Below are 21,490 nucleotides of genomic sequence, written 5' to 3' on the forward strand. Positions count from 1 at the left end.
TAATAATAATAACAAACAGACTCGCAGACAAAGCCAAAGGCCTCATCTACGAGTTTTTAGCGAATTTGTATATTATTATATAGTTACATGGTCCTGTGATCTATCCCATTTGACTAACATAACCTGCACCTGTCATCTGATACTCATGCATATGTTTCACTAGCCTCTGTGCATTGGGAGAGTTGTTATACCTGATGCACATTTTGAATGATACAAATAATCATATATAAATGATAAAACAAACAAACAAAAGACATGGATCAATAAAATCCTGAATATGGGTCAACCAAAATAAAAGTTTCATTATCATTTCAAACAGCCTGGGACCCATGCTCTTTTAGTGTTTCAAAACTAGAAAAAAAAAGCTTTGTTTCTAAATAGTTTGGGTTGGCCGGGATCGTGTAATATTATAGGCATTCAAAGATTTAAATACTATAAACAAATTCAAAACCTAAGATCAGAGTTGAATCAGCTGACAAATTACATGGTCATACCACAGCTGTCAATCGTTAGCTTGATAGATAAACAAAGACCAACTTAAATAATAACAATGCAATCGATGGTAATATGGAGCCGAAGTGTTCTTGATTTTAGTTACTGGTGAATCAATTCACAACAGCATCAGTAAATAAGGAAATATCGTCTGATCCACAAAGTATGGCCATATGACATTTTAGTTCCCGATCAGGCGTAAACAAAACACTGGACAACGCACCTGACAGTCGATCAGGCTCTAGTCCGGAGGAAACATCGAGGCCACAGATGACGAAATAGTCCGAAAACCTGCAGGGTGGAGGTTGAGACGACATCTTCACTTGTTATCTTGTATATTCCATGATCGAATAGTGTTTTAAAATACAAAAGTGTACATCATCGTCAACATATCGACGCCATCTCATTACTCATGTCATTTATCATGAATCTTTGCAGACGCCAGATGGCGCTTGTGCATACTATTTCCTCTACAACATCTCAACGGGGTCGCCAGTACTCTGTTGGACAGCGCATTGGGGCGCTTGTTTGGTTAAGACAGGAAGAATAACAATTCTGCGCATGCACACAAGTGAAAAATGTACAACAGGGAAAAGTTAATTCCTTTTGTTAACAACTTGTCTTTTTCTTCATGTATAAAATATGCATGATTTTTTTGTTTTGTGTCTAAAGACAATAATAAAACTTATTCAAATTAACATGTCGGTGGACTAACGAGAAGGTTAAATCGTATTCGCATTATTCAATTCAGATGCACGCACTAAAGGTTTTAACTAATAATATACTACAGAATACAACACCAGTGAGTTAGGTGTACACAATAAAAGTGTTTATAAACAACTGAAACAACGTGTGCCAGTTGCAATTGAAGTGTGTCCATTTCCTGTCTCGACATCGTAATTAATACCACGTGTGAAATTATGATCTAACTTAAAGAAGTGTGTATAACACTGTAAATAGTCATTACACTACTCAGGTTGACTGACCATAAAATGGGATGTCGTTCATTTAAAATGTCCATCTACTAAAGAAAAGGGACGTGTTCAGCTGATCTTAAGTTCATATAAACAGGGACAGTATAAAAGAATCATATATCCCTGATGATATAACACTATTAATATGCAACTAAGTACGGCACTTCAACAACGCCCCCTCTCTCCCCCTTTCTCTCTCTCCCTCCCTCCCTTTCTCTCTCTCTCTCTCTCCCTCTCCCCCCCTCTCTCTCTCCCTCCCTTTCTCTCTCTCCCCTCTCTCTCTCCCTTTTCTCTCTCCCCCCCCCCCCCTCTCTCTCTCTCTCTTGTATCAAGTCGCACTGTAAAGACCATGACCTATGTCATTTCAAGGCTTGTCTAAAAAAAATCCCGTCCCGCCCAGATGTCAGTTATAACATCTGCACCATGCGACCGTGAGTCAGTTTTGAGCGAACGACGCCAGAGCCAGGTGAGTCTGTGTCGACGGTTACGTTGCACACACAGCCGATGATAATGTTGTTACTGCCACAGATACTGTCCTGCGTGTAGCCGATAGTTATGTTGGGGTTGGCCTGGCTCCTCGGTCATGTTGTAGTTGTCGTCGTGGTGAGGATGATTAGTGTGCCATTGTTGCTGTTGTTCATGTAGCTGTAGGGATGTTAGATAGGGAACGTAGGTTAAAAGTAATTTCTCAGTGCATTTCTAGACTTATGTACGCCACACACAGATATTATAGGAATACTGAGAGACCGGTATATGTTCATATACTCTGACAGTATTTCTCTTTATCACATGCCTGTGTTCACTATTTCCTGACAAGTCATATAATCTTGGACAGAAGTGTGTTACCTTTCGTCATATCTTCACCCTATAGGCTATATTAGTTAACACGTGGTATGCTCCATAGCATATCGCTATCTATATTTATTTTGCGTGTTGTAATACACAGATGCCTTTCAACGGTTAGAAAATAGTAGACATTGTTTATGATATGCACTATGTACAGGCAACTTTAGACAAGGATATAGCATTTATTACGTTCAGGGAATGCATGAGGTGGATGTTCTAATGGCCAAAATATAATTATTTTCATTGTAATGTATAATATAACATGTCTCCCTGACGTCGGCCGCCTCCGTGGTCTAGTGGTCTAGCGTCTGCCCGAAGTGCGGAAGGTCGGGGGTTCGATCCCCGGCCGCGTCATACCAAAGACGTTAAACAATGGTACTACTTGTTACCCTGCCTGGCGCTCGGCTTTTAGGCGTTGAAACAAGGACTGGTCGCCTCGGAGTCAGTATACTATGTCTGAGTGTCTGGGGTATTCATGTTAAACTGTATTAGTACGGATTAGTACAAAAACCCACCGAGGTGACTATGCTTGTCGTTAGAGGTGATTATGCTTGTTAGAGGTGACTATGCTTGTCGTTAGAGGTGATTATGCTTGTTAGAGGTGACTATGCTTGTCGTTAGAGGTGATTATGCTTGTTAGAGGTGACTATGCTTGTCGTTAGAGGCGACTATGCTAGTCGTTAGAGGCGACTATGCTTGTCGTTAGAGGTGACTATGCTTGTCGTTAGAGGCGACTATGCTTGTGGTTAGAGGTGACTATGCTTGTCGTGAGAGGCGACTATGCTTGTCGTTAGAGGTGATTATGCTTGTTAGAGGTGACTATGCTTGTCGTTAGAGGTGATTATGCTTGTTAGAGGTGACTATGCTTGTCGTTAGAGGTGATTATGCTTGTTAGAGGTGACTATGCTTGTCGTTAGAGGCGACTATGCTAGTCGTTAGAGGCGACTATGCTTGTCGTTAGAGGTGACTATGCTTGTCGTTAGAGGCGACTATGCTTGTGGTTAGAGGTGACTATGCTTGTCGTGAGAGGCGACTATGCTTGTCGTTAGAGGCGACTATGCTTGTCGTTAGAGGCGACTACACTTATTGTTTGAGGTGACTATGCTTGTCGTTAGAGGTGACTATGCTTGTCGTTAGATGTGACTATGCTTGTCGTTAGGTGTGACTATGCTTGTCGTTAGATGTGACTATGCTTGTCGTTAGAGGCGACTACGCTTATCGTTTGAGGTGACTATGCTAGTCGTTAGAGGCGACTACGCTTATCGTTTGAGGTGACTATGTTTGTCGTTAGAGGCGACTATGCTTATCGTTAGAGGCGACAGAATCGAGTATTTACAGACCGCCATCATATAGCTTGAATATTGCTGATTGCGGCGTCAAACATTAAACATCTCCATTGTAGGACATGGTGGCGTTGATGACGGAATGTCTGTTGTTACAGGTGACGGGCCTCATTGTGTCATTTATTTTCTCCGTACGTGTTGCTTTTACAAAGAAGCACGTTTACACATGTGCCATTATCAACGCAAACACAAATAACTCCTACCCACAAGGACGCACATCTATATTATATACAAACATTTGCTTGGTGGCAGTACAACGGAGAGAGGTGACACGCACTGGCTTATCGGCAAGTAATTCTTATTTTCTCAAAAGCGTGATTTCTATGAGAGTGAAGCGTGACACTACGACCTTCGGATCACGACCTGATGCTACTCTCACACGGAGAGGTGCGTGTCTTGTGTAAACAAATAGACAAACAGATGTACAGGTGTGTCTGTATTATGTTTTAATTGTGTAAAACATGGACGGCGGTGTTAATGAGGATCGGTTGGCCACAATGGATCACAGCTAGAAAAATACCTACACAGCTGGACCAAGCCTGGTTCCCTGGGTAAGATGCGCTGGCTCAGTGCTCAGTGTAGCGCCAGCGCATCATACCCAGGAAACCAGGCCGAGCTGGAACCTTGCTGATTTAGTATAACATCGTACCCCACTGACGAGGACTGTTGTTCATGCTATCCACCAATGGTTTGACCGTTCCAGATTCGACCATACGAGTTGAAATAAAATAGACGAACTGTCATATTGTTGACAATACACTCACTGGGCGGCCAGGTCTCATTTCGGAGTAATGGTAAATGTGACATATATAACTAGACACCCACTAAATTTAGACAGAGACCATACAATAAGGTGATTTAGGATAAAACAAGTTGTCCTTCCATATTCCCACTGACCCCTAGACTAGCGGATTTGTAAGTAGTCACTTCTTAATCGCGGATATATCTGTTTAGAAAGGGGTTGCACCTAAAATAAAAACAATGCTATATGAATGCAAATAAATGCATTGTAAACAAGTTGCGTTTGCAAGCCAAAATGAGACAGTTAATTGTTATATTTGTCGAAAACGTACGTAGCACCAAATGATTCAATCATATTTTTTTTTATACGTCAACATGATTACTATGCTTCAAAAAGGGAGTGGGTGGGGGTACGCGGCTCCCCTGCGCCCACCTCTAGATCCGCGTATTCATATCGATATTGGGGGGCACGGGTGGCCCAGTCGTCTAAGGCGCCGCGATTCGCTGTGCATAGTTGCGTCCCCTGGGCACGCCAGAAACCTATAATTGTGGTTTCGAATCCCGGTTCGCCCCGATTATGTTTCTAGGTTTGTCAGCACCATACCCGTGCTCGTGGGTTTCACCGAAGTGGTAAACAGCTGAGACCTGCATCACTTCGGGCTTTCCTCCCACATTAAGCCGACACGCCGTCATATAACTGGAATACTGTTAAAAGCGGTGTTAAACCCAACTCACTCACACTCATATCGATATTTGTGTCACTTTGTTTCATTTCTGTATACTATATATCGTGAACAACCACACAGCACAGTTTTCTGTAGACATTTACCACACAGACACACAGGGGGATCGGGTCGTCAGGCTCGCTTACTTGGTTGATGCATGTCATCGTATCCCAAGTGCATGAATCGATGCTCATGATATCAATCACTGGATTGTCTGGTCGAGCTTCGTGCGGCGATAGACAACAAACAACAGTAAGCTACGGACGATGAATCATGTGGCTAGCTCTAGCATTTGACCCCCTTGTCCTGATCCTGTCTACCGGTGTTAAGCAGGCAAACTCGCGACTTAGCCGGAAAACTGTTTTATTCTATGTTAATGTTTATGGGATAAATATTTATCTTGCCTGTGTAGCCTTCAACTTGTATACTGAAATAATAAGAGTAAACAGAGCTATGGAATATATTATCTGTTCGTTTGTTGAAAAGACACGACCACGGTAAAAACACAAAAAAAGTGTTAAATTGTGTTACATGCAACACTTCTACACTAGAGACACAAATTGGCACAATTTAATTATGGTCTGGTTATTTATTACAGCGGAAAGGAGTTTGGGGTCGTTGGGATGGGTGTGGGGTCGGGGAAAGCGGCGAGATGGGCATTGGAACTGTAACATATTTTGCCGCCCCACACCCGCCTTTGAGTAACATTTTTTCCATGACACCTCCCCAACCCCCCATAATAAGTGAACAGTCCCTAAATAATGTACAATTTTTTAGGGTTTTTTATTTGACAAAATAGAACAGTTAAAACCGAACATGAATGTCACCTTATCCATTTTGTAGCTTGTCTTATATGAAAAAAACAACCCATCTTTGCCGGAAGATACGAAATGCCACCAGATCACATAGCTGTCCCAGGACTTTTTATATGACGTCCAGACAATAGTATTATTATATGGCAGCGCCATCTTCCGACAAGAAGCTCGAGTAGGACAGTGTTTTGGTGTGAGGTATGCAGTTTAATGATCTAGTATGAGTGACAACGTGAGGACATCCCATTGACCAAAGTTAATCTTTATGCATGAATACCTTCTCCGCTCATATGCATCTGCTGTTTTGAAATAAGAAATAATAAGCGTGTCAACCCCGTCCCTAAAGGTAGACAACTCCAGCCATAACACTCCTGAAACGTACCGCTAATAAAATGTCTTTAACAACACATACACAAACTGACAACCGAAAATGACTTGTTTGTATTAAATAGTTGATATGTTAACAACGTTATGCTACGTAAGTACGTTTCTTTTGACACGTATTCACTTGTTTGACATGACAGGATGTGACACCTAAACACTCCTAAACTGGAGTTACAATATAGATCTAATTGATCCATGCAATCACTGATGGCATCAGCTGTTTTTGTGATACGTTTTCCATGTTTCCTTGAATAACGAATCATGACAGTGGCAAGAGAAACGTGATGTTTTTTCTAATTTGATCATGTTTTCACACTTTGTTAATGAATCAAAACATGATTCATGTAATCATTGCCATGCTAATTGGTGATTTGACAGGATTAACTGCTCTGTCATGGAGGAAAGCAGACATCACGTCTGGCTATAAAGACTTCACACAATCGCACATTGCTAGTGTCACAGCGTAGGACCTACCACTAGGTTGTGTATATTGAAAAAGTGAGGCTTCATATCTGCGAACATGTCTTATTAACCTCTTCATTGCCTGTTATATTATCATTTCAGAGAAGTTTTGTACTTACGCTTGTGTTCAAAGTGTCCCAAAATAACTTTTCAGAAAATGTTTTAAAATTATACTAAATTTCATTTATTCAAATTAAATTTCAATTGTAGTTATTTTGATTAAATTTCAATTACAATTATTTTGATTAAAATTCAATTATTTTTATGATTCTTAATGTTAGTGTTTACCATGTTGTGCTCCTGTTTTATTCTATGTTTGTTATATCAATGTTGTTTATTTGCCAACACTAATGACAAATCCAACATGTTTCCTTGTCAGAGAGGGGGCACGGGTGGCCCAGTCGTCTAAGGCACCGCGATTCGCTGTGCAGAGTTGCGTCCCCTGGACACGCCAGAAACCTATGATTGTGGGTTCGAATCCTGGTTCCCCCCGATTATGTTTCTAGGTTTTTCAGCAACATGCCCATGCTCGTGGGTTTCACCGAAGTGGTAAACGTCTGAGACCTGCATCACTTCGAACTTTCCTCCCACATTAAGCAGACACGCCGTGATATAACTGGAATACTGCTAAAAACAGGGTTAAACCATACTCACTCACTCACTCACTCCTTGTCAGAGATTGTCTGATCTCATCTTATGAGGACTCTAGCTTCACAGCTGGGGACATTTCAACTTACCAATTAGAAGTTGTATTGTGATGGTGTGATGAGGACCCATACCCTTAGACACAGCAGATTTTCTTGCATTATTTACGATGAAGGGAGAGCCTAGCATGTCAATTTCCTAGATTTTGTTGATTGCTAGGAGAGTTAGAGGGACTTTATCAACATAGCTCTGATCAAAATGCTATAAAACATGACTGTACCGTAACAAACAAGGTGTATTTTGGATAAAAATTATCACTAGAATACTTACAGTGTACTGTATAGCTATATGTGTTGAATATCATTTGTTGGATATTTTGTTACGGTTGAATTGTTTTCATAGGCATTTCTTAGAAGTCAACTTTATCATTTTGTTACTTGTTTTAGATTTTGTTACCATGGTTACTGGTTAATAAGAGATGTCATCAGTGAGTTGCACTGTACGGATGTGTTGATCAATAGTTACACAACGGACAGATGTTGGTGTTAATTGTAACTCACATGTATTAAAGTCAGTTTCTTGCTACAGGAGTTACCTGCCCACGATGCTACGTCACTATGCCCAGCAGCTGAATCCCCTCCGCTATTTGACTGCAGCCAACCTCATCTCAAGGATAGCTCCACAGACCCAGGTAGGTGTTACTTACCGCCATCCACAGCCAGCCAACTGATATTTAACTGACATTATTTAATGATACAGCATTGGAACATTCTTGTCATTCATCACATACTTTTCTAACTGACCCATGCAAGAGAAGTGTCCCTCTATGGGGAATCTGTGGAGACAGTCCTGTCATAAAAGTAGGGTTGTCATTGATTGGAAAGGTTAGTATCGATATATCGATACAAACGTACCATGATATATCAATTAATAACAAAATTAGTTGTTCTGTATGTGTCTTAATAAAGAAATTCTCTCTGCAATTAATCAACTAAGGCTAATAATGAACTAGGCTGATCTGTTAATGTTTAGAATTAATGTTAACCTTCTTATTGTCCATCTATACCATGGTAGTCTTAAATGTAAAACTTTTCTGTGGCAGTGAATTATTGATTTAGAATCAATGTTCATAAATTTGTATCGATACAGTAGTGACATTTATAAATTAACGATATCGCAATATTTGACATCGCTACATCATGTACATAAAGGGGAGTAAAATAGGGATTAAGCGGCCACAATGGCTGTGTGTCATAAGGTATTCAGTGATGACCATCTTCCTAAATGTATCATCATATCAATCAGGAGTGATTTTTCTGGCGAAAAATGTATTAGGACATTTTCATGATTTATCAATTTTTGATAGAACATTGTTTTATCTAAAACCATTAAAGATAAAATTTAAACATTTTGACAGTCAGTCAATGAAAATAAATTGATCTGAAACCCTGATGATTTCGGTGCTCACACTATCACCCACTGGTTTACCTGCTTGAAGAATCCTAACACCACTGTTGGCTGCTGTTTTTGACATACTTTGTCGGTGATTTATATATGATTTAGCTGACTCACATTCAACCAAGTCCTTTTGTAAGCATTAAGTGTAGCTCTTCCTGTGGAGATGATTATACTCGGGCTGGGACGCATAACTCGGGTACCCGGGTCGGGTGGGTACTGAGTAGGACCCGGGTACTCACAGGACTACCCGGACCCGTGGTTTACATGTGATATATTGTTTAATGACAAAAATTTCTAGAACTCTATGGTAACACTACAAGTCAATAATGTTCGCATTTCTTTCTGACTGTGCTCCCATTCCTTCTGATTTTTCATATGGTTGAATAAAGATACAACTTATTTCAACTTCAGTGTATGAATGACCAGATTGTTTAATACATGCATCTGAATACGTTTTGCCAGGGCTATGCTAAAAATGTTCCCAATTGGACATTTTGAGTCATCTCCTTAGACCTACAGTGGGTACCCGTGTAGGGTCAGGTAATAGGGAGGTGGGTACCCGGGTAGTCAATTTGGACTCGTCCCAGCCCTAGAGTATACTGTGGTGATTTCCTTGCCAGAGCATCACGCTCTCCACGGACTGCGGCAGTGATGAGGTGAGCAAGGCACAGGCTGCAGCCAAGTATACCGGACAGCCAACCATCTTCTCCAAGATCCTGGACAAGACTATACCGGCCGACATACTGTATGAAGATGACCAGGTATATTGACCAGGGTGTCACAGTACGGCTGCCTCATGTATCAGTACATACAATGTATCTTGATACTAGAGTCTCAATACGATATTTATCATCCAAAACTGGCTCCCACAGGAGATATCGCTTGGTTGAGATCAAGCGATATCTACACTGTAGATATTGCTGCAATGAAATTACATCACAATGCTTTGCAGACCATTGTGACGTCACTGGTTACCATGACGTCATAATCAAATGACATCACTAATGGCTCTGCTACTGAAGCAGTTTGCAGTACTTTTTACACTGAAGACACTGCTAATTACTGTCTACAAATTGAAAAAGTTGAAAGAATGATGTTGGATGATAAATAAAATCTCACCCTTGTGACTTTTGATATCAAATATATCAAAAGACACTCGGGTGAGATTCTCTTTGTCTATCAGTATGAACGCACAATGCCATTTAGAAAGTGGTCAAATGTAACAATTGTTACTTTTTTGTGTAGAGTCCTGTCTGGATTCGAACCCACACTGACAGAGTAAGGCACCTAATTGCTAGCACACAAAGTCAGCAATCTAACCCACTCAGGGAGGGAGGGGACTGAACTGACTATAAAGACCAGTTTCCTCCCTTGCCGAACTCGGCTGGAATTAAGGAGTCAGATTTTGGTTGGACGAATGGGTCTATGCGTCTGGACTTTTGTAGTCATTTAACGCCCTTGATTCGGGAAGATGACTTTTCCCTCTCTCCCTCTATTGTCTCAGTGTATGGCGTTTGCTGATGTCAACCCACAAGCTCCTGTCCATTTCCTGGTGATTCCTCGGAAACCTATAACCATGCTGAGTGAGGCAGTTGACGAGGATGAGAAGGTAATGTCAGACAGAGGTCGTTATTTATCATTCATATATTATGTGTATCATCACATTTCGTGCAGGGGCGGTCGGGTAGCCTAGTGGTTAAAGCATTCGCTCGTCACGCTAAAGACCTGGGTACGATTCCCGACAAGGGTACAATGTGTGAATCCCATTTCTGGTGTCCCCAGCCGTGATATTGCTGGAATATTGCTAAAAACGGCGTAAAACCATACCCACTCACTCACTCACATTTCGTGCACCTGTGGAAATCAGGGTTAGAGTTAGTAAGTGAGTTAAAATTTGACGTCGCATCAGGGTTAGAATAGATCCAGTAACCCATGCTTGTTGTAAGAGGCGACCAAATGGATCGTGCGGTCTGACTCAGTAACTTGATTGATGATGGCATCCTTCCCCTCGGCATGGATCATTGCTCACAGCATCAGTCACTCAATTGGTCCAGACTCGATTATTTAGAGGCTACCATCATATAGCTGGAATATTCCTGAGAGCAGCATTAGGCTTAAAAAAAATAATAAAAGTATTGGTTCTTAGACAATGGCTTTTGAAAATATAGGGGGGGGGGGCAGTGTTTCTTCTTTTTTTTTGCTTGTTCAAACAAGTTTGTAACCAAATAAACAGTTGTGTACAATCATCCTAGGAAAGGGCCTCCCTACATAAATGTATTCTTTTATGAGTAAAATGCTGGAATACAGTATTTGACTACCGTTAGACTTGGAATACTTAAGAATGTGTTGGTTTTTTTTAATGGAAATACAAATAAAACATGCAGTGAACTTTATGATGATGCAGGCGGTGCCTTAGTCCTGCACCATGACCGTGGAATATATTTATTTTATGAAAAAATAATAATCTAGAAATGCATACAAAAGCAAGTCTAGCCAGCTCAAGCTAGCTCTATTGAAATCAGCATAGGGAATTTTTATTTTTATTTTTAGAGTCAAGAAGGATATTGTGTAATATAAGATTTCAGAGACTAAATGTTAGTCTAGCGGTGCCTGAGAACCAAGACTATTATTTTCTTAACCTTAAACAACAAACACATTTTGTGCAATCTGACACTTATTCGAGCTTGTACATTTCCACCTCAGTACATATACAGTGACTATACATTTGAAGTACATGTGTAGATGTGGACAAAGTAGGTGTGCTGTGAGGAGACGGACATTCAATATGCCAGGTAGCGTCAGACAGGTGAAAGGGATGTTCTATATTTCACTACAGTATGTGTTGGTACTCAGATGGCTATAGGGACTTGACAAACCAAAGGCTTGACAACAGCTGTCATGTTTTGGCTGAAGCGTGATTTCTTCTAATTACAAGTCCTACAGTGAAGTTGCATATCACTAGTCCAGTGGTGCCCATGTATCATGTAGGTAGATAAACATACGTGATGCCAGAGTTACTTCCCCTTTTCAGCTGTTGGGCCATCTGATGGTTGTTGCTTAGAAAGTAGCATATCACTAGTCCAGTGGTGCCCATGTATCATGTAGGTAGATAAATAGTGGAGTGATATAACCGACAGGATACGTGATGCCAGAGTTACTTCCCCTTTTCAGCTCTTGGGCCATCTGATGGTTGTGGCTAAGAAAGTAGCATATCACCAGTCCAGTGGTGCCCATGTAACATGTAGGTAGATAAACAGTGGAGTGATATAACAGACAGGATACGTGATGCCAGAGTTACTTCCCCTTTTCAGCTGTTGGGCCATCTGATGGTTGTGGCTAAGAAAGTAGCAAAGAAACAGAAGCTCGATGAAGGCTACAGACTGGGTGAGTTGTACAGCTAGCTGATACAGTACTGTTGTCATAGCAACACGTCTCCTCAAGGCAGTCATAATGACTCCGATGATCCTGTCAGAACTCAGAGGATATTATATGAGTGTTTACATGATGTCATATGTCATACTATGTTTACGACAGGAGTGTCTAAATTCAGGTATTTTGGCACGAGTGTCGTAAACAACCACTGTCATATAGCTGGAATATTGCTGAGTGCGGCGACAAACAACAAACAAACAAAACGTCAACATAGTATGACATGAACATGAAAATAGTGTTTTATATATTACCGAAGAAGATGTCTACATACATAGATGAATTGTAGTGTTTACCTATAAGGACAGCATGTTGCACCAGCAGTGGAACCACACTTTGATGAATGACGTCAACGATCTTCAGCTATGACGTCGTTTCTGGTGTGACATCATTCTGACCTCACGTTACAATAAGATTCGAATGACGTCAACAATGCCATTTGGATGACGGAAACAATACACTTTAGTCTCGTGACGTGATATGATCCTAGGGCATGTATGATTTTTATGAATTCCGATATGTTTCCCTCATATGTAATAATTCCTGATACTGCTCAACCTTTGACAGGGATATTCTGAGCGGGGGATCTGAATGTGTGTGATTTGTTGCTTGGAGATGTTGTCATACAAGTAGTATCGCATTTTGAATTCAGTCCTGGCTTTGAGTGGAAACCAGTGCAGCGACATCAGAGCAGGTGTTACTGGAGTCTATTTTGATGTCTTCGTGAGGATACGTGCTGCTGTAATTGTATTACAATGTCATATTGCTATGAATTGGTTATAAGTTTCAGTGTTTTGTTGCAGTGATCAACAATGGCAAGCATGGAGCGCAATCCGTCTATCATCTTCACATTCACATCATAGGGGGACGACAGATGTCATGGCCACCTGGGTAGAGGACCGTGATAGATAGGATATTGGGGTCCGGTGGGTCAAAAATGTTTTTTTATTTCAGGCTCAACACAATCTTAGGACTCTAATAAATATATTCTCATTTAATTGTCGATGGTACCGCTCATAATCTTTGTGCACTTTAATGTTGCTTTGAGGTGCTTAGGGATTTAACGAATATTTCCGGTGGTAGCCAATCTCAGATTTGAAGCACTCCTAAAATGTCCAAAAACCAGTCGGCATCACTGTCAGCAATGACGACCCAAGGACACTTTACAAGCAATTGCTAAGGATCCGCTGGCCAAAAAATTCATAAAAGGGAAATAAAATTAAAGTTATGGAAGCTATTTTGATTCTGTTATATAATATCAGTAATGAAGAAAACATTTCAAAATATATGAATATAGTAGAAGAAACCCTATTACTTTCCCTTCTTTTATTTCATCCACCAACAGTTTTGTGTGAGATCACTTATAAGTTTTATGTTTTTTGTTCTTGTTTCAATTTTTGATAACCAACCCTGCAGGTTTTTAAACAAGACATGTAAATCAAGAGACTTGAAACAAGTGACCTTACTATATGTGCCTTTATTTATCAGACCCAAGCTGATATAGTTTTGAATAGTTTCATGTGTATTGAGCAGTGGGTGAACTAAGTTCTATGGTTGGGTATCCCTGGATTCCAAAGCTCCAAACAAGGTTGATCACGGTGCATGCAATGTTTGAAGTTTTGTGGCTTCATATGTGTAGCTGTGTAATCAGAGGGTGTATGCTTGTGGCCAAAGTAGCGCTACACTAGAGGCAGCATGTCTCTGTGATTGTAATAACTGTATATCCCATATATCCTCCAAGTGATGTAAGAATGGCATTTGTACAGAAAATTAACCCTTTATACACAGAAAATAACCCTTCATAATGTGTCTGATGTACAGTTTGTGTGTATGGGACATGTACAGTGTGGGACTACAGGTAGTCACTTGTGTCGCTCACTTGAGTATCTGATCTATGAGTGAGTGAGTTGGGTTTAATGCGGCTTTTAACAGTATTCCAGTTATATCACAGGGTGTCAGCTTAATGTTGGAGGAAAGCCTGAAGTGATGCAGGTCTTAGATGTTTACCACTTTGGTGAAACCCACGAGCCAAGGTATGGTGCTGACAAACCTAGAAACATAATCGGGGAGAACCGGGATTCGAACCCACAATCATAGGTTTCTGGCGTGCCCAAGGGACATCTGATCTATGGGTGACTGAGAAGTACAAATACATGGTAGGGATTCAGCCATTTTTCTATTTTCTTTCCTTGATACGTACTGTGAAGCATTACAAAATAATCAATTGTTTGTAGTAATGTACCTGAAAACATAGACTCAAGCATTGTCTCCGTAATAATCTGTGTGCATTAAGACTGTTGCTGTTAGGTGCATGGGGATATAACGAACCAGTATAAGGATATGTAAATTTGAAATTGCGTTTTTGATGTTTCCCGTATTTGTTTACATTTTACAAGTTATTTAGAAGAGTTATGCAGTCAGATATATTTCGTGAACGATTGATTATTGATGATAGTTGTATTAATTTAATGAAATTCTGATACTTTATAATAGTTGTTTTGTGAGAACAATGTTATGAGTTTGCGAAACAAAAATATCCATGTTTTGTGAAGGAAACTTCATCATTTGTTCTATACATGTATATTGATAAGTTTAAGGATATTTTTAACAGTATTGTGAACAGGCGACCTAGCTGACATTGGCACGACTCAAGTATTTACGATGTACATGGCTGGCACGATGCCTGGAGATGAAACATCCCCATCTCTAGAATATAACTGTTATTTGTCTCTGACAGGGGCAGCACGGCTTGCCCACCAGTGACCAAGAGCTTCCCAAAAGGAAGGACAGTGGGGTAGCCTATTGGTTAAAGCGTTCGCTCGTCACGCCGAAGACCCGGGTTCGATTCCCCTGGGTACAATGTTTGAAGCCCATTTCAGTTGTTCCCCGCCGTGATAGTGCTGTAATATTACTAAAAGCGGCGTAAAATGCAATTCACTCACTTCCCAAAAGTGATTAATGTCCTTTCAGGCTTTTGACCATCATTAAGCTCACATGCCATGCTATAACTAAAATACTGCATGTGAACCCCACTCTTCGGCATGTCCAGCCAGCGCTTTACTGCGAGGCTATCAACGCTGTGCCTATTGTAAGGTTATCGTGAGATAAGAATATGATCATTGAAGAGTTGTCAAAGTATTTTTCTGACATTTATATTTGACATCAGGAAACTGTTGTCCGGACAAGTTTGTGTTAACATGTACATTACCATTAAAGAGATGTGTTTTATCGATCTTTTATTTCTTTTATTTCTTTTTGTTTCGGAAGTTTCTAAATATTATCTCTGAGAGAACCCAAAGAAGCAACGTGTCACTTACGCTTCGAGTGAACAGGTCTGGCAAGGGAACAAGCCGTGATATATATGACAAACCACATCAATCCACCACAAGGCACGGCACGGCAAGTTACGAAAGCAGACACACCGTGACGGGCAGTTAAAAGCCACGTTAATTCAGACATGTCATGACAATGCATGACACGTTACGAAAAGGCAGACACGCCGTGACGGGCAGATATAAGCCACGTTAATCCAGACATGTCATGACAAGGCATGACACGTTACGAAAAGGCAGACACGCCCTGACGGGGAGTTAAAAGCCACGTTAATCCAGACATGTCATGACAATGCATGACACGTTACGAAAAGGCAGACACGCCCTGACGGGGACTTAAAAGCCACGTTAATCCAGACATGTCATGACAAGGCATGACACGTTACGAAAAGGCAGACACGCTCTGACGGGGAGTTAAAAGCCACCTTAATCCAGACATGTCATGACAAGGCATGACACGTTACGAAAAGGCAGACACGCCCTGACGGGCAGTTATAACCAACGTTAAGCCAGACATGTCATGACTATTCACGACAAGTTATGGCAAGGCAGACACGCCGTGGCGGGAGTTATAAGCCACTTCAGCCAGACCTGAAGCTACTAACAAGCCATAGCCCAGCAGTTCGTGCCTTCGCTAAGCCGACAGAAGGTACCTGTACGAATATCTACATTAACATCGACATGGTTACCGAGATAAGAGTCGACAAGTACCGGCCAAATCCATGCCCTAAAGCGTGCTCAAAGCGCTACATTATTACCCTGCCTGAGACCTGCATCACTTCGGGCTATCCTCCCACATCAGTCCGCCTCCGTGGTCTAATGGTAGAGCGGAAGGTCCGGGGCTCGATCCCCGGCCGCGTCATACCAAAAGACGTTAAAAGATGGTACTTGTTGTTACCCTGTCTGGCGCTCGGCATTAAGGGGCTAAAACAATGACTAGTCGGCTCGGAGTCTGAGTTGGGTATTCATGTTAAACTGCGGCATGGTATCTCAGTGTGCTAGCACTATAAATCGGCATCAGTCAGGACCAGTAAAAGCAGCCACACACACTCACACACACGTGCATCCCCGTCGCTATATAAGTGCAATAATCTTGGACGCGACGTTAAACCCCATTTCACCTCACTTCCTCCAACATCAAGCTGACTCGACCCGTGAAGATCCGGGGTAGAATAGGTCTTCAGCAACCCATACTTGCCGTAAAAGGCGACTATGGTTGTCGTAAGAGGCGACTAACGGGATGGGTGGTCTGGCGCGCTGACTTGGTTGATGCATGTCATCGACCCCAATTGCGTGGATCGATACTCATGATGTCAATCACTGGATTGTCTGGTCCAGACTCCATTATTTACAGACCGCCGTCATATAGCTGGAATATTGCTGAGTGCGGCGTAAACAACAAACAAACAAACAAACAAGCTGACACGCCATGATATAACTGAAATACTGTTCAAAGCTGCGTCAAACCCAGCTCACCCACTCACTCACTCATTCTGCGACAACGGTAACCTGTGATATTGCTAACCGTGGATACTCCGGGGTAACACACTGACAAGTGAACTCAGGATAAAGAGAAAAAAGTGTTTATTTTGTATGGAATGCAGGTATTTGGAACAAACAGAACACATGACCGATATTCAGACATCGTATAGGTTAGACCGCGAGGATCCGAGGTTTAATCGATCGCTGAAATGGTCAGTTGAGCCCCAAGGCTCGGTGCACGAGGATCAGATGTCGAATCGTTGCAAGGGTCAGGTATCAGTGACCATTTGAACGATTGAACATGGAACCTGAGTGTTGTAACCTATTTTTAACTATGGCCAACATTCAAAGAACCTTGCACTAGATGCTTAAAACAAGATTTTTTGAAGAACGCTATTATAATCATATTCAAGAACTATGCTTAACGTCTGTTCTTTTGTCGTTTGATTGCGACGCGTCGGTACCAGCAGTTCTATCAAAACGTCTCATTGAAAGTATAAAAAAGTGTACATGGACAGGCTTGCACTCATTATGACTTCGCTATGTTGATATGCCTATTATGAGCAATCATAGCCTTGGTGAAGAAAGGTTGATTTTAACAAAAAGCTACCAAATCACGTACAGAATTAGAGAATAGCATACCATATAACCATAAACTAGGCATGGTGATATCTTTTTTTTGAGGCTAAACGTCAAAATCTGATCCACGCAACTGTAGAGGAATAACCCTAAATTTCTAAATTGTTTGAAAAACATCTATTTTATAGAAGAACTAAATGGATCAGTAAAAACAAATCTGATGTCCCAGATCAGCTTCTAAGAGAACTAAGATCTGATTTTAATGAGACTGGGATTAATTCAGCGATGCTGCCTAGAGAGAACTCGGTATAAATTGATACACAAGTATAAATTGCAAAGCCATTTGTTTTACTGTAAAATAATAGCCTGATGAAAATATCCCTGAAAACTTCGTCACCTAGCCTTTGCTTCCCTTCTGCCGAATCCCATCTTCCCGAGGCAAGGGAGTTAACTGACTGTAAGAGCCCAGTTTCCACACTTTTAAAGTCAGTTACCTCCCTTGCTTCTGGAAGATGCCGACCCCATCATCCGTTTATTGTTAATTATCAGTTCCACGTCACATCCATGCCAAGCAGCGACACCGAGGACATCTGACAATAAACATGTTTGTTTGTTGTTTAACGTCGCACTCAGCACTATTTCATCTATATGACGGCGGTCTGTAAATAATTTTATCTGGACCAGACAATACAGTGATAGACATCACTAGCATCGATCTACGCATTTGGGATACGATGACATGTATCAACCAAGTCAGCGAGCCTGACCATCCGATCCCGTGAGTCGCATCTTACAAGCATGTCAATAACCATTAACTGATGAGAGGTAATACAGTAACGGACGCTACTGCCATATATCAGTTTAAAACCCCTAACCGTCATATACCAATTAGCACAGAACTATAATGCACATTGATAAACAAATACATGTATAAAGTTTGTGCATAGTGTCATGTTCCCGATGATTGTGAAACATTTATATTGTGTCGTTGTCATCTGTCAGTGTATTTATATAAACACATGCAAAACAGCAGATACTCGCTGAAAACGTCAAAAACGTATGTAGAAACAATCTGTCCCAAATAATGACTTTACTTAATGACGCGCACATGCGATCCCCACTCGTAACATTAATGACCAGTACAAACAAACAAACAAAACTAACACCGGCACCCGACAAGTTGTACCCAGGTATAAACAAGAGCTATCCTTTAGTCACATGACAGGGTGGTAAAGTAGGAGAATAATCCACGGTTACCCACAATAACCGAATCACAGTCGGACCTATGTAACAAGGATATCAGGTTTACAGCGTCCTCTGATTTATATATAATACATTGTTATTTGATGTGAATCTAACTATACTAACTATAGATATAGTTGGAAATAACTGTAATCAATGGTTATAAGAAATCTGACATCAAACAATAAACAAATAACAGTACATGCATGTTTGTATTGTACAGTTGACGAAGATAACCGGTTTAGAATAGATTTAAGTCAATAACAGCTATATGTCCATACCTTGAACAACAGTGTAAAATAACTCCAAAGTACAATACAACCAAGGGAAACAGTATTGTGCAGTTGACGAAGATAACCGGTTTAGAATAGATTTAAGTCAATAACAGCTATATGTCCATACCTTGAACAACAGTGTAAAATAACTCCAAAGTACAATACAACCAAGGGAAACAGTATTGTGCAGTTGACGAAGATAACCGGTTTAGAATAGATTTAAGTCAATAACAGCTATATGTCCATACCTTGAACAACAGTGTAAAATAACTCCAAAGTACAATACAACCAAGGGAAACAGTATTGTGCAGTTGACGAAGATAACCGGTTTAGAATAGATTTAAGTCAATAACAGCTATATGTCCATACCTTGAACAACAGTGTAAAATAACTCCAAAGTACAATAAAACCAAGTAAAACAATATTGTGCAGTTGACGAAGATAACCGCTTTACAGCTATATTTCTAATTTTCTATACCTTAAAAATTTAACAACAGTGTAAAATAACTCCAATGTACAATACAACCAGGTAAAACAGTATTGTACAGTTGACGAAGATAACCGGTATAAAATACATTAAATTCAATAACAGGTATATATATAACTTTCAAAACAGTGTAAAATAACCTTTAAGTACAATATAACTAAGGGAAATAGTATTTTACAGTTAACCGGTTTATGTATTATATCGCTTGTGAAAAACATTATTTTAACGCTATCATATATATGGATGCTAACTTGTTCTGGATGGGACGTCGATCCTTTGAGCAACTGGGTAAATATTGTGTACACCTCGCCCAACAGACAGAGAGGCGGGGATACAAAGGGTTTACATTAGACGACAAATAGGCAACTGTGGCGGTAGAGAAATGGACGGTAGACAGGTAGACAGACGCACATTTATATACGGGTATATATAAAGAGTGCATACACCAATCACTGGATAGGTTAAACAAAACAGAAATACTCGTTGTATAAAACCAAGGACCCGTTCCACAAAGCGACATTAGCTCAATGGTAATATATGGAAGTTATGTCTTACACCTGAAATCGCTTTGTGCAACCGGGCCTACGACGGCATGGATGCGTTTGCTCCTGAGACAAGTCACATATAAAGGATGAAGAGATGAACTATCATTTAGAAAAAATAAGCTTATTCAATCTAGTATATTGTGAAACCCAATATGAAACAGCGTGAAACAAGTGATGTTTGTAACGTCATCACTCTGGGGTGTCACGTGATACCAGATGGCCATAAACTGACACAAAATCTCTGGTTTCAGTTGAAACAAGTTACGACCCACCCACAAAGAATCCTAGCTTTGCAAGAGTTAAAATATATACTACGATACATGGGCGGATACAGCTTTTTTGAAAAGGGGGTGCCCCCCCCCCCCCCCCCCCCTCCCCCGTATTCTCTAACAAAGAGACAGATTCGTTTGTTAAAGCAGACCAGTAAATATGCATGACTAGGCAGTATACATTGAAGACACGGTCTGTTGTGTGGCCCTGAACAGGTATGACGGCTGCAGCAGTATCAACCGGAAACGACTTCATGGACACGGCTTGTGCCAGAAGCAGGAGCTTCACTACCGATAACCAGGGCTTTTTCCAGTTGGTCTCTGAGGTTATCAGGAATGTCATTCTTTATATGGACCTTGACCCACGGCTTGCCTGTAGAAAAGTAGATCAACATTTTAAGTTTGTTTGTTTGTTTGTTGTTTAACTCCGCACTCAGCAATATTCCAGCTATATGACGGCGGTCTGTAAATAATCGAGTCTGGACCAGGCAATCCAGTGAGTGATGTCATGAGCATCGATTGGGATACGATAACATGCATCAACCAAGACAGCGAGCCTGACCACCCGTCCCATTAGTCGCCTCTTACGATAAGCATAGTCGCCTTTTAAGGCAAGCATGGTTGCTAAAGACCTATTCTACACGGGATCATCACGAGTAACATTTTAAGAAAGGACCGAGGTGTCTTACAGTCATATGAATATATGGAGATAACTCTACCTTAGAATTACGTCCTGTCGGTGTGCCATGGAAATCCACCGACTGACCTTTCTCCAATTTTGTCTCCCACCACGCATCTTCCCGAGGCAGGGGGGTTAACTGACTTTAAAAGTCCAGTTTCCACTCTTGCCGATAAAGGCTGAAATTCCTGGGCTCGATCGTAGCGCCACCAGTGGCTATTACGAGTTATGTCCCTTCTAAGCCTCTCCTAAGGACCAATCAGATTCCACCTCTCGATTCACTTGTATT

The 21,490-nt window shown here is 40.9% G+C and overlaps 3 protein-coding genes across 19 annotated transcripts in view; 1 reads left to right on the top strand and 2 right to left on the bottom strand.

Annotated features, from left to right (window-relative positions):
• The window catches only part of LOC124122853 (DENN domain-containing protein 5B-like), a 46,375-nt gene extending 45,435 nt beyond the window's left edge, over window positions 1-940 (bottom strand). For all 8 annotated transcript variants that reach the window (XM_046486023.2, XM_046486026.2, XM_046486022.2 and 5 more), the window contains exon 1: window positions 716-940. In XM_046486023.2, the coding sequence (XP_046341979.1) occupies window positions 716-809 (94 nt within the window). In that variant the 5' untranslated portion in view covers window positions 810-940. The remainder of the gene's footprint in view (window positions 1-715) is intronic.
• Window positions 941-1,907: 967 nt separating this feature from the next.
• Window positions 1,908-15,544, top strand: LOC124122852 (adenosine 5'-monophosphoramidase HINT2-like). Of its 8 annotated transcripts, none has more exons than XM_046486017.2 (6): window positions 1,908-1,932; window positions 8,013-8,115; window positions 9,503-9,643; window positions 10,387-10,491; window positions 12,194-12,266; window positions 13,115-15,544. In XM_046486017.2, the coding sequence occupies exons 2-6, from the start codon at window positions 8,029-8,031 to the stop codon at window positions 13,204-13,206; spliced, it is 498 nt and encodes a 165-aa protein (XP_046341973.1). In that variant the 5' UTR covers window positions 1,908-1,932; window positions 8,013-8,028; the 3' UTR covers window positions 13,207-15,544. The 8 variants fall into 8 exon arrangements, with proteins under 8 accessions (XP_046341973.1, XP_046341968.1, XP_046341970.1 ...); XM_046486012.2 differs by lacking the exon at window positions 1,908-1,932 and adding an exon at window positions 6,045-6,131; XM_046486014.2 differs by lacking the exon at window positions 1,908-1,932 and adding an exon at window positions 6,142-6,165.
• Window positions 15,545-17,210: 1,666 nt separating this feature from the next.
• The window catches only part of LOC124122858 (thymidine phosphorylase-like), a 47,035-nt gene continuing 42,755 nt past the window's right edge, over window positions 17,211-21,490 (bottom strand). For 2 of the 3 annotated variants that reach the window (XM_048383472.1, XM_046486030.2), the window contains exon 9: window positions 20,620-20,895. In XM_048383472.1, coding sequence (XP_048239429.1) covers window positions 20,759-20,895 — 137 coding nt within the window. In that variant the 3' untranslated portion in view covers window positions 20,620-20,758. The other variant, XR_006859227.2, reaches the window with a different exon arrangement.

The sequence above is a fragment of the Haliotis rufescens genome, unplaced genomic scaffold, assembly GCF_023055435.1.
Source record: "Haliotis rufescens isolate VD_foot unplaced genomic scaffold, xgHalRufe1.0.p SCAF_49, whole genome shotgun sequence".
Lineage (NCBI taxonomy): Eukaryota > Metazoa > Mollusca > Gastropoda > Lepetellida > Haliotidae > Haliotis > Haliotis rufescens.

What these genes read in the sequence shown, in the direction of transcription:
- LOC124122852 (XM_048383505.1), top strand. An exon ending in GGATAGCTCCACAGACCCAG is followed by an intron (nt 8,116 to 9,502) that starts GTAGGTGTTACT and finishes TTTCCTTGCCAG; the next exon opens with AGCATCACGCTCTCCACGGA. An exon ending in CAGTTGACGAGGATGAGAAG is followed by an intron (nt 10,492 to 12,193) that starts GTAATGTCAGAC and finishes TCCCCTTTTCAG; the next exon opens with CTGTTGGGCCATCTGATGGT.